At 36.9% G+C, this 13089-nt stretch overlaps 1 protein-coding gene across 2 annotated transcripts; it reads left to right on the top strand.

The window, feature by feature from the left end:
* The first annotated feature begins 200 nt into the window (after positions 1-200).
* Positions 201-11059, top strand: LOC693908 (tripartite motif-containing protein 49D). 2 transcript variants are annotated; one of them, XM_001082110.5, is made up of 8 exons: positions 201-380; positions 1740-1950; positions 4521-4935; positions 5222-5317; positions 7020-7250; positions 7958-7980; positions 8842-8939; positions 10382-11059. In XM_001082110.5, the coding sequence occupies exons 3-8, from the start codon at positions 4525-4527 to the stop codon at positions 10879-10881; spliced, it is 1359 nt and encodes a 452-aa protein (XP_001082110.3). In that variant the 5' UTR covers positions 201-380; positions 1740-1950; positions 4521-4524; the 3' UTR covers positions 10882-11059. The 2 variants fall into 2 exon arrangements, with proteins under 2 accessions (XP_001082110.3, XP_077821035.1); XM_077964909.1 differs by lacking the exons at positions 201-380; positions 1740-1950; positions 7020-7250 and having other exon boundaries at positions 10382-10881.
* Positions 11060-13089: the final 2030 nt, after the last annotated feature.

Raw genomic sequence — 13089 nt, forward strand, 5'->3', positions numbered from 1 at the left:
GTCTCGCAGGCCAGGGCGCAGTCCGGGTAGGTCAGGCGGGCTCTGGGTCCTGGTTTTTCTGGCACCTTGACGCAGGAGCCAGGCATTCGGGCTCAGGGTAGGGGAGCTGGGGCGCGCCCCGGCGGCAGCGCTCCTCCAGGCGGAGGCCTGTGGTCCTGTAACCGGGTGGGTTCAGGGCTGCCAGGAGCAAGAGGAGGGATCCCTATTCAACAAATGGTCCTGGGATAATTGGCAAGTCACAAGTAGGAGAATGAAACTGGACTTTGTGGCATAGGCAAACCTTATTATTACTCAATGAAACACTCACCTAGGACCTACTGGGAAGGTATTTTGCAGATGTAACCAAAGGTCCTACTCCTGTAACTAGCAAGTGTACCCAGGTAAGCCTGACTTCATCAGTGAAAGTCCTTTAAAGAAAGACACAGGCATTCCTTGAACAACACTTACAAATGAGACTCTAATCTTCCAATTGCTCCCCATTGACTTTGGACCAAAGCTTTGAATCATGACCATTGAGATCCAGCCAGCTGAGGATTTTTCTTCCTGACTGACTTTAACCGGGATCTCTTGCTCAGGCAGCCCATCAACTGTGGAAACCAATTCCTCGCACTAGATATATATGTGAACCTCCCTAGCTGTAAATATATCTTATGGGTTCTGCTTTGATTTCTGAACCTTGACAGATTTTTTGAACCTTGGCTGACATAGGGCTGATAGATTTGTCTTCACTGTTCAGACACTCTTGACTCTAAGTCTTTGGGGGGCTATTGGCAAAGAATTCCTCTGTCAGAAAATATTTGAGCAGCCGCTTCTGAAGTCTCTTTTCTTTTTTTAATTGTCACATGACAACAAAAGTATTTGTTATAGAAAAAAAGATACTGTCCATCCCTATCATTTGGATTTTGTATTTGTGAATTAGCATACATTCTAAAACTTGTTTATAATCCCCAAATTAATTATTATATTGCATTTCTAGTATTCGTAGAACATCATGCACTATGTGGAGAAAAGCACTAAAATAATAACTCATTTCACCCATGAGATTGACGAAGTTTTGTAAATTCAATAAGAGACCTCAAATTAGTGTGGCTATTTGGTTAATCAGTGATCTCTCTTAGAGTGGTAGAAAACAAAACAAAAAAAAGTTGTATCTTCCTGTTGGACTTCTCTGGGAATATCCTATAAATGTACTAAAGCAGCATTTAAGGCTGGACACGGTGGTTTATGCCTGTGCTCCCAAGCACTTTGGAAGTCTAAGACCAGAGGATCACTTCAAGACAGGAGTTGGAGAACAGCCTGGGCTACAGAATCATACCCTGACTCTATGAAAAGTTTTAAAAAACATTATCCAGATGGGATAGTGTGAACCTGTAGTCCTAGCTACTTGGGAGGTTGAAGCAGGAGGATCCCTTGAGCCTTGGAATTCAAGGCTGCAGTGAGCTATGATTGTACCACCGAGTGTCTCCACAAGGAGATAGTTTCTCTAGAATAAATAAATGTGCCCTTAAAGGAATGCCTGTATCTTGGATGAAACTCAATAAACAGTATAAAATGCATATTAATTTCTAGTCTATGTCTAATCTGATAGGATTTATGTTACATATGATTCATTTCAGTCGTGGTTTTTTAGAATGAAGAAGTGATGATAATTTCATCAGCAGTGCAAAGGTGTGTTCTAAATACTGCATAAACCTAATCATCTTATTTTCAACCTTTCTCAATACTCCACCCACTTAAAGAGGTGGGTGTGGTCTTCGCAGATTCTTATAAAAGGACCTAGAATAGACAAGCTCAGTTTTCTCCAAAGGAGAAGGACCGCACTTAGAGGGAGCTGTATTTTGGTGACCTCTGAAATTCAGTACTGCATTGAATGAGCTCCTGACCTTGAGGAGTACTTAACAGAATTGTTTCTTGAAGAATCATTGTGGGAACCATTAAAAGAACCCAGCAGTAAGTGAAACTTATATTGATAAAATTATATCTTCTTTCCTTTGCAAAATAATAGAATGTTAAAAATATCTCATTATCTTAAATCTACACAATGATACCATTTCTAATTCGTACTCTTACTATAGATTTTATGAATTATGAGGATACTAATTGTTGTTATTTTGTGTTTTCTATCATTCTTCAATATAGTTTTGAAAAAATTTAAATATCTAGTGTTTGCTGCAACAGATATGTATGCATAATAAATATATGGAGTTGATATTAATACATATAAGTACACATAGATATGTGTAAATATATGTGTAATGAGTGAATTAATATTGTAAAATTGAATTCAGAAGATGTTAATCAATGTTAATTCATTCATTCAGCTTTTAGACATGGCTTTAAATTACTAAGGTAGTGATGAGAGATGCAAAATAGTGAAACTGAAAAAAATGAAAAAGCTCCCCAAAACATCCTAGTTTAGAAATCAAAACACAATTTTTTGACCAAATGTATAAGATAAAATTGGATACGTGACGGTGATTGTGATCTCACTTGAGTCTTAATCTTATTAAACTATGAAAACTTCCTTAAAATGACTTAGATGACCTCTGGAGAATATTTGCAATTCTAAGATTTTTCATTTCTTTCACTAAAATTCAGCATGTGTTATCAAATAAAGGAGAATAAAGGACTCAAAATTGCCAAACAAAGACTATAGTTTATATATTAGTCAGGGCTCTCCAGGCAAACAGAATCATAGGATGTATATGTATATATGTAGAGATACATTCATGAGCCATTTCAGTCAACCACAAACAACACATGGTGGTCACATAAGATTATAATACCAGTATGTTTACTGTACCTTTTCTGTATTTAAATATGTTTACATACTAAATAATTACCATTGTGTTACAATTGCCTACAGTGTACAGTACAGAACATGCTGTACAGTTTTTTAACCTAGGAGCAATAGGCTGTACTGTACACCATAGGTGTGTAGGAGGCTATACCATCTAGGTTTGTATAAGTATATTCTATCATGTCAAAACAATAAAACCACCTGGCTGGGAGTGGTGGCTCACACCTGTAATCCCAGCACTTTGGGAGGCTGTGGCAGGCACATTACTTGAGGTCAGGAGTTCAAGTCCAGCCTGCCAACATGGCGAAATCTTGTCTCTACTTAAAAAAAAAGAAAAAAGAAAAAATTATCCATGTGTAGTGGTGTGTTCCTGTAATCTCAGGTACTCGGGAGGTTAAGGCAGGAGATTCGCTTTGCCCTGAGAGGTGGAGGTTGCAGTGAGCCGAGATTGCACCACTGCACTCCAGCCTGGGTGACAGAGGAAGACTCCATCTCAAAAACTAAATAAATAATACTTCCTTACACATTTCGCAGAACATATATCTGTCCTCAAGCTACACATGATTCTACATGAGAGGGAATTCATCAGGAAAATTTGTTTGCTTGATTATGGAGTCAGAGCAGTTGCAATATAGCTGGTATCCTGAGGATACCAGTAACCTGACTGAGCTCAAAGCTGAAAGCCTCAGAACTAGCTTCAGGAGAAAGAAAGAGAAAATTGCCTTTTCTCTGGCTTTTTCCTTTTATCTGAGCTACCAGCTGATTGAATGGGGCCCTTTCACATTGAGAGATGATGGTCCCACTCAGCTCACCAACTCACATGTCTCTCTCCTCTGGAAACACCTTCACAGACTCCCCCAGAAACAATGCTGCACCAGTTCCCTAGGTATTGGTTAATCCAGTCAGACTGATACCTAGAATTCACCATCACACCATAGAAATATAACTACACCTCTTTGAGTTTAACAAAAATCCTATTATATGATAGTTCAGAGTCTGGGTATCCCTAGGAGAAGTTAATTTAATCCACGAGAAAATAAAAAGGCCCAGTATCTTTAATTATTTTTTCTCTTCTATTAAACTTAAATTAGTTTAATTGCTGGTTTTTAAAATTTGTTTATTTTGTTGATTGGTTGTTTTTTATTTTGTTTTGGTTTTGGTTTTTATTTTACTTTAGTGTTATATTATTTTAAGTCCTGAGATAAATGTGAAGGACTTACAGGTTTGTTACATAGGTAAACATGTGCCATGGTGGTTTGCTGCCCCACTGTTGTGTCTCTCTCTAAAAATATGTCATAGAACCCTCTGGTCATCTTCTCGTATTTCTTTGGCCAGGGTGATTTTTCCCACTCTCTCATACTTATTCAGCAGTTACGTGAAAGAAGAATAGGAACAACTACAGTTTATTCTAGGCCACTTAGAATCAAATCCAATTTCCAGATCCACATTCAGAAAATGGGAAATTGAATAGGTTAGTGTTATGTTACAGACAGCAACTAGGAGCAGAAGGGACTGTGAGTCATCTAGTCAGTAACATCTCCTATAAAGCCGGGAGACTCTCTTTGTGTGAGATTTTTATTTTTGTTACAGAAGGAAGAGTTCACTGTGCTTTAATGAACCGTGTCAAGAGAAGAAACTATAGCTGTCACATATCTCCACATGTTCAGAAACTTTTCATCAACCCAGACCCCAAAATGACATGTTGCTCTTTCTTCCTCAGAAACATGAATTCTGAAATCTTGCAGGCCTTCCAGAGGGAACTCACTTGCCCCATCTGCATGAACTACTTCATAGACCCAATCACCATAGACTGTGGGCACAGCTTTTGCAGGCCCTGTTTCTACCTCAACTGGCAAGACATCCCAATTCTTACTCAGTGCTTTGAATGCATAAAGACAACACAGCACAGAAACTTCAAAACTAACATTCGTTTGAAGAAGATGGCTTCCCTTGCCAGAAAAGCCAGTCTCTGGCAATTCCTGAGCTCTGAGGAGCAAATGTGTGGCATTCACAGGGAGACAAAGAAGATGTTCTGTGAAGTGGACAAGAGCCTGCTCTGTTTGCTGTGCTCCAGCTCTCAGGAGCACCGAGACCACAAACACTGTCCCATTGAGTGGGCTGCTGAGGAACACCGGGTAAGTGATGCCTCTGAACATCTACTTCTATAAAGGACACATGAAATTCTTGTGGGTCTACTTTCTTGCAGATTAGATAAAGCCAACTCTGAGTCCCTTTAAGCAGCTCTCTTTTGGGCTTTCTTAGCTTGAAACCTCTGGGATTTGACAAACAAGAAGGGAAACAGAAGAAATGCCATTTACTAGGGACTTAATTTGTCTCTCATTCTGGGCCCCCTCCCTATGAAACGGTCTGCATGTTACTTTATTGTCTTCACTGGCGCTTCAATTCATGGCTCTTTTGCAGGAGAACCTTTTAAAGAAAATGGAGTCTTTATGGGAAAAAGCTTGTGAAAATCACAGAAACCTGAACATGGAAACCACCAGAACCAGATACTGGAAGGTTAGTCCTGTACTACTCTCCCTTCTCCAGGAGCTTATGGTGGGCAAATGGGTGACTCTCAAAATAGGAACTTGATATCAAACCATAATGTTTCTGTGAGTCAATAAAAAAAAAGAAAACATTGAGAAAAAGTGGCCTCATTTCTTTTGTAGAATAGTATGACTGTTAGATAGGATTTCTAACAAAACCATTGATGTCACCCAAAGCACGCTGGTTTGTTTTCATACAAACCTGTAGCTGTACACCAACAGATACAAGAAACCGGGCCATCTCACAGCATTCTATATGTGCTGGTTGGATAAATGCTGGGCACAAGATTTATTTGGCAGCCATGGAAAGCTCAAGTGAACCTTCTGAACCTGGGTCAGCATTAATCTGAAGGCTGGTGGACAAGTAGTATTTGGAACTGTATGGAAAATTTGAGGCAGAAAAAGTGACAGGAGAAATCTAGGGGAACCATGACATTAGGAATCTCAACTAATTAATATTGAATAATACATAACATATGAGAAAAGTGTTGACAAATGTGGATTTGTGTCTTGAGGGAGACATATAAACCTGCCAGAAATATGGGATCTAGTCTCTAAATATAAGGAGAACTCTGAGGACTTCAGAAAAATATTAAAAATGATTTTCTCTTTGTGGATATATACTTTCAGGGTATGATAGCTAATATTAGTTTGCTGAAAAGTATTTCATAAGAACTTAGTCTATGTTGAATATTAAATTAGAAAGTTTACTAGTATAGGAGAAAGAAAGCATCTTCGTCCTCACAAATCGTACAATCCAAACAAGAGAGACAAATGGTCAATATGCAAATATGTGCAAAACATTATATGTTCGAGTGTGGTAGGTTCTTTGTAGGAGAATAATCAAGCAGAGAAGTAGAAAAGAACAATAGAGACTGGAAACTGGAGATGAGTGTCTGAGTTTTAAATAGGGTGGTCAGAAAAATGCCTCACTGAAAAATTCAAATTGAAACAAAATTTTAAAGAGGAGGGGGAACACGAATGTGTATATGGATATATATGTGGACCATGAGTGTATATATATGTAAATGTATATGTGTTTGTGTTTGTGTTTGTGTAAAATTCTAGTTGGAGAGAACAGCATATGCAGTAATTTGGAGTTTGTGTATATTCGGAGGCCTGAGGAACCACAAAGAAGTCTATGTTTCAGATTGGGATGAGTTAGAAAAAAAATGGAAGGAAATGAATTCAGAGAGACAAAGATGGACAAATCATAAATGCAACCTTATTGGGATAGGTTTTGCTGGGTGAAATGCATTTAGCTGGACATGGTAGTCTAGGGTCATTTCACATAGAATGAGTTTAAGCAACTCGTTGTGAATGTCAGAAATAGAAATAATTATTTTCTTTCTAGTAACTACAGCTCTATACTCCAACTCACAAGCATGAATTGTTCTTATTTTTCCATAAATATGGGTTGGAATAGAGAAATCCAAGTGGTTTTTTTTGTTGTTGTTTTTAATTTCCAACTATCTTAGAAAACACATTATCTTGAATAAATTTAATGTAATTGATCAGATACAAGAAGGGAAAGAAACAAAATTTGTGGATTCTAAGAACTGGCAAGACTCGGGTTTAAACTATTGGATGTTTGAGAGACAAAAGGAATCAGTGAGATTTAATAGTAGATGGATAAATATATATCTCTTTTGACTAACCCATTATCACTGCAGGATTATGTGAATTTAAGGCTAGAAGCAATTAGAGCTGAGTATCAGAAGATGCCTGTACTTCACCATGAAGAAGAAAAACATAATTTGGAGATGCTGAAAAAGAAGGGGAAAGATATTTTTCATCAACTTCATTTAAGTAAAGCCAAAATGGCTCATAGGAGGGAGATTTTAAGAGGAATGTATGCAGAGCTGAAGAAAATGTGCCATAAACCAGATGTGGAGCTACTTCAGGTACAAGCTTACAACGTGGTTCAGGTTTTTGAATATTCACATGTATAGGTATTTTCCTCATGGCTGAAATCCATCTCCCTACCTTTATTTCCATGATGTGTTTCCAAAAACACATTTGCATAACTAATGCTACTTTACTGGGAGAATATAGCCCCGCCAAGGGATTCTACCAGGCCAAAGGTCCCTCCTACTTTATCCACCAGCCACAAAACTCTGTGGAATGGTCAAGGTAACAGCCCAAAAAAATATTCCCCATCTAAGTCAGTAGTATACTTTGGGTTGCTAAACATGTATAAAATAGTGAGTGATTCATTTACATTTAGGTTAATTTGAGGATATGCAAGATCAGAAGTTATGGGAATCTAGGATCTCACTAATATTATTTTTGGGTCCACTCATTTGGGTAATAGGTTCTGGGAAAGATGACTGAGTAGGTTATGCGAGGGTACTACAGAGCATAGACCCTCTGGACTTCTTCCCCCTTCACCTCTTTAGAGAATGTCTTCAAGACTCAGACTTTCCCAGGACATTAATTAATGACAATACGACTAACTGGGTTTTTCATTACAGAAGAAATAGAAAATGCTTTGCAGAAGAGAAGATGGTAGGGAAATAATATCTTCAGAAACTGACACCAAATTTCACACTGAACTTAGTGAAAGATGCATCTTGTGAAATGCACTAATTCTTTGTATTTTTTTTTACAGGGTTTTGGAGACATATTACACAGGTGAGTATGTACCTAGGTTTTAGCATATGTTCTTTCAGTTTCCACAAATATTAAAGCAGGCTCTACCAAAGTCATGGCATAAATGATTAAGATATTGATACTACTTTTTTTTTGCATCTACTTTCATTCCCACACCAGAAAAGACAAGACCACTAAATAAATACATAAATAGATAGTGAAATAAAATTTTAAAAATGTTTATTCCTGATTTTGTTTTATTTCTTAAAAGCCTGCATAGGTGAAAGATAAAGTTTTGTTTTGTGGATAGTGAGAAAGTCGCCAGAGGAAACAGTAGAGAAGTGGGGGGAAGTATTTTGGCAGTGAAAAAGTGTTGGTGATTTGTTGTTTATACATATATACATATCAGTTAACAGTTCTGAAAAATAGATTGAAAAAACTGCGGAGTGTTAGAACTGTATAAGTCCCTAGGGAAGCTTGTTTCTAAAAAGCAGATCTCGCTGCCTAGAACAAGTTTCACATCCTTTATCCTGAAAAGGAAACAGCAGATGCTGCAGTCTCCCCAGAACCCCACTATTTCAGACAAAGATCTTAGGAGAGTCTGCCAAGAAGTGGAACTCAGAATTTCATTTCTAAATATTCTCAAGGCCATAAGGCTAAGGAACCTTACATATTTGGGGCAAAAAAAAGAAAGATCAGACTGAATTCTGACTCAGACTCCCCCACCATGCTTTAAAATTCAGAAACTATAAATAGTAATTAATTTCAAATACGAAGTAATAATTTTTGAATTGTTAAATTTGTGGATTCAAAGGATTCTCATGAAATGTCTTTCAAATACAAATAGTGATTTTTATTTATTTTATGGTTGTAGATGTTGTAACTGCTGTTTTTTCCTTGCAGGAGTGAGTCCGTGCTGCTGCACATGCCCCAGCCTCTGAATCTAGAGCTCAGTGCAGGGCCCATCACTGGACTGAGGGACAGGCTCAACCAGTTCCGAGGTAAGTCTCCACCCACAGGCAGCACTCCCACTATCTAAATATTATTATTGTTAGAATCACATAGGTAATATTTCACCCTTTATCAAATGTTTTACTTCTTTATAGCCATAAGTGAACAATATAATCATGCTATCCTTTTGTATCTGTATCTGTATTTATAGCAGACTTATAGCATTAAGTTTGAAAGATTGTGAAAAACAAATACATTATCGCCTCATATGTACTGAGTTACATAATGGGAAAAAGAAGTAGTGTAGCAAATCTTAAAAAGAAGCAAATGAAACAATGCTCAGAATGAAAGTGAGTTATTTAATGTTAAATACAAAATTTTACATTTCTTTAGTGTATTCATTTGAACAGCTAAGAACTATTCTTTTGGGGAATATAGTTTACTGGAGATTCTTGGGTTTTTTTTATTTTTTTAAATGGCTATATATTATGTATTGCAAAAAAATTAGTTAATGGGTAAAAATAAAAAGAAGAAATCATTTTGTGAAAACAAGTAAAATTACAAACAAAAAGAAGTTCAGTTTAATTGCAATATGATAAGCGACATGTTAAGTCTAAAATCCAGCTTCAGCCCCGAGCTAGCATTGAGGACCACAGAGAGACTGATTTTAACTGTTCAAATGAATACACTCAAAGATTTTGCAGAAATCTGCTTTAAATTGTCACTTATGACATGTACTTATAGATTTTTATCCAGTTAGCTAGAGCACTTCTTGCGTAACTGAAAGTCATCACATTCTTTCCCAAATGATAGCACTAGTTTTTAAGAATAAGAAACGCTTCTAAGTAATGATCTTCACAACAGCATAGCATTTAGGGTACATAATGTGTAAATTGGCCGGGCGCGGTGGCTCAAGCCTGTAATCCCAGCACTTTGGGAGGCCGAGACGGGCGAATCACGAGGTCAGGAGATCGAGACCATCCTGGTTAATACGGTGAAACCCCGTCTCTACTGAAAAGTACAAAAAACTAGCCGGGCGAGGTGGCGGGCGCCTGTAGTCCCAGCTTCTTGGGAGGCTGAGGCAGGAGAATGGCGTGAACCCGGGAGGCGGAGCTTGCAGTGAGCTGAGATCTGGCCACTGCACTCCGGCCTGGGCGACAGAGCGAGACTCCGTCTCAAAAAAAAATAAAAACAAAAAAACATAATGTGTAAATTTTGCTTTGAAAATTGGATTGAAAGAAGTTGGTTTTGCATTTCTCTCTCAATACGTAAGTTTTCAAAACATTTTTAATATCTGTGGTTAGCATTTTGTCTTGTAGATAATATTAATCATCTCTATACTTTATTAAAAGTTACAAGCAAAATTGTCCTTGTGACTTTACATTTCCTGGTAAAGTAACTTCTTGATAGAACAATTTTTCCTTATTTACACATGTCTACACATGTTTTCTTTCTTTCTATTTATTTATTTATTTATTTATTTATTTTGCAGTGGATATTACTCTGCATCATGATGAAGCCAACAGTCATATCTTTCAATATGGAGATTTGAGAATTATTTGTATTGGATGTGACCATCAAAATGCACCCCATACCACTGCAACACCTACAAGTTTTCTTGCATGGGGTACTCAGACTTTCACCTCCGGCAAATACTACTGGGAGGTCTATGTGGGGGACTCTTGGAACTGGGCTTTTGGTGTCTGTAATAAGTTTTGGAAAGAGAATAATCAGAATGACAATATATGTGGAGAGGAGGGACTCTTTAGTCTTGCATGTGTTAAGAATGACATTCAGTTCAGTCTCTTTACCACCTCCCCACTTACACTGCAATACGTCCCAAGACCTACCAGTCACGTAGGATTATTCCTGGATTGTGAAGCTGGAACTGTGAGCTTTGTTGATGTTAATCAAAGCTCCCTTATATACACCATCCCTAATTGCTCCTTCTCACCTCCTCTCAGGCCTATCTTTTGCTGTATTCACCTCTGACCAGTGACAAATCAGAAATGTGTTCATTTGCTGTGGGAACCGCTTTATCCCAGGAAGCCCTCTTCATTGTGCCTTATCAAACAGGACAAATAAGTTCTGTTTTATGTCTTCAATTGCCTTCTAATGTTATTAAAATTCATTTATTGTGTCACTATTAAATATGGTAAAAATACTAAAAGTATATGTATTGGTACTTTATTAAATAATTTTTGAAAAATCATTATTAATGATCATGGCATCAAATATATTCTCTGTTTTTTTTTCTTTATTTCTGAGTGTCACTGAGTGAAACAATAGATGACAGATATGTCTTAATGAAGTTAAAATCAATGGAAGAGAGGCAGGATCTCTTGCTTCGTGGAAAAAACTTGGAGTGAAGTCTCAATGATAACTAGGAAATGTTTTTCTTTCTCTTTATCTAACTATATCACACTTATCCATCATGTTTAATTGTACTGATCTATCCTTTAAGTTATTATTTGACCTTCTATGCTGGGCTTTATTTTCAATTCTCACTACATATATAAATAATCCTGCATTATTAGTGTGCTCTTCTACGTTGAAATACACAAGGTGATCAAACTAATGCTGGATTAATTGAGTATTTTTTAAAAAGTTACTAAATATTGACTCCTACCTCAAACCATACACAGTCATTTCCAAATAGATTTGAGTCCTGAAGGTAAGGGGATCATGATACAATATTCTCATAAGGATTTCTTAACCAGTATAAAAATTAATAATTAAAAAAATTAGTTGGTTTGTATTAATAATGATGACTTCTGTGTTTCAAAACACATGAAACAAGAAATAAAATGCGAACCAATAGTGGAGAAAGATATTCACCTGAACATATATAAAATAACATACAATACATGTACATGATGAATACTTAAAATGTAATAAATAAAAGACAATGAACTCGATATAAGATTGGGTACAATATCTGAACAGACACTTTACAGAACTGGATACATAAATAACTGACCAAATATAAAAATGTGCTCACTTTCATTAGTCTTATAAAAGTAAGAATTAATCCGCCAGTTGTACCACAGTCCCCCATAAAAATTACCAAAATTTAAAGACACATAATATTGTGAGCTGTCACAGATACAGAATAAATGAAATTTATTCATGGCTGGGGAGATATAAATGGAAATTATATTTGGGAAAACTGACTATTCACATTCCTCACGCATAGGCTAGATATTCGAATTCTAAAATATAGTCAACAGATTACCTACATACACTTTAAGATATACACAATATTGTTCAATGCATCAGTTTTTATAGTAGCTCCAAATTAGGTACAAAATATTCTTCAACACTAGAATGGCTAAATTGTGGTGTGTTTATACAAAATAATCATATAAGACAGAGAGTAAACTCCCTGAATGCAACAAAACTGATGTGTCTCAGAAACAAGTTAATAAACATTTGTCAATTTAAACAATAAAATTGAAGTTAAGAAAGGACTATTCCATGTAAATATAAGCAACTGTAGGCTCTTTATGGATTCCATAATTACATGAACATTGTGGAATTATAACTTTTAAGACCCAAAATGTCCGATAATGCATATGGTAGTTGAATAAACAAGGGAGCGCAGGCATGGCGGCACACACCTCTAATCCCAGCATTCGGGGAGACCAAGGTGTGAGAATGGCTTGTGGCCAGGAGTTCCAGACCAGTGTATGTAACATAGTGAGACGTCATCTCTACTAAACATTCCTTTAAAAATCAGCCTGGCATGATGGCACATGCTATAGACCCAGCTACTCAGGGGGCTGATGGATGCAGCGGGATGGCTCGAGCCCAGAAGATCCAGGCTGCAGTGAGCCATGGTGGTGCCCCTGCAGTCCAGCCTGTGACAGAATGACACCCTGTCTCAATAATAAAAAGTCTAATAACTTGATATAACATAAACCAATATATTATAAATGCTCTAATTACTGATATTTCAAACATTAATGTTATTTAAAATAACTGAGAAAGCTGGGGTAGTTCATGTTTGCTTAGACAAGACAAAAGTGCCCTGGGAAGTAAGTTAAAAGTATTTTTATTAGAGTAAATGAGGATAAAGTGTTTTATTACAAATGTGATATGCAGCAGAATCTGCTGTGAATAGTCTCATGTCTGGAGGATTTTTGGATATCCAAGTAAGCAGTAATTCTTGGGTGCCTGAAGCCTAAGAGCTGCATATTC

This window comes from Macaca mulatta, chromosome 14 (assembly GCF_049350105.2).
Source record: "Macaca mulatta isolate MMU2019108-1 chromosome 14, T2T-MMU8v2.0, whole genome shotgun sequence".
Classification (NCBI taxonomy): Eukaryota; Metazoa; Chordata; class Mammalia; order Primates; family Cercopithecidae; genus Macaca; species Macaca mulatta.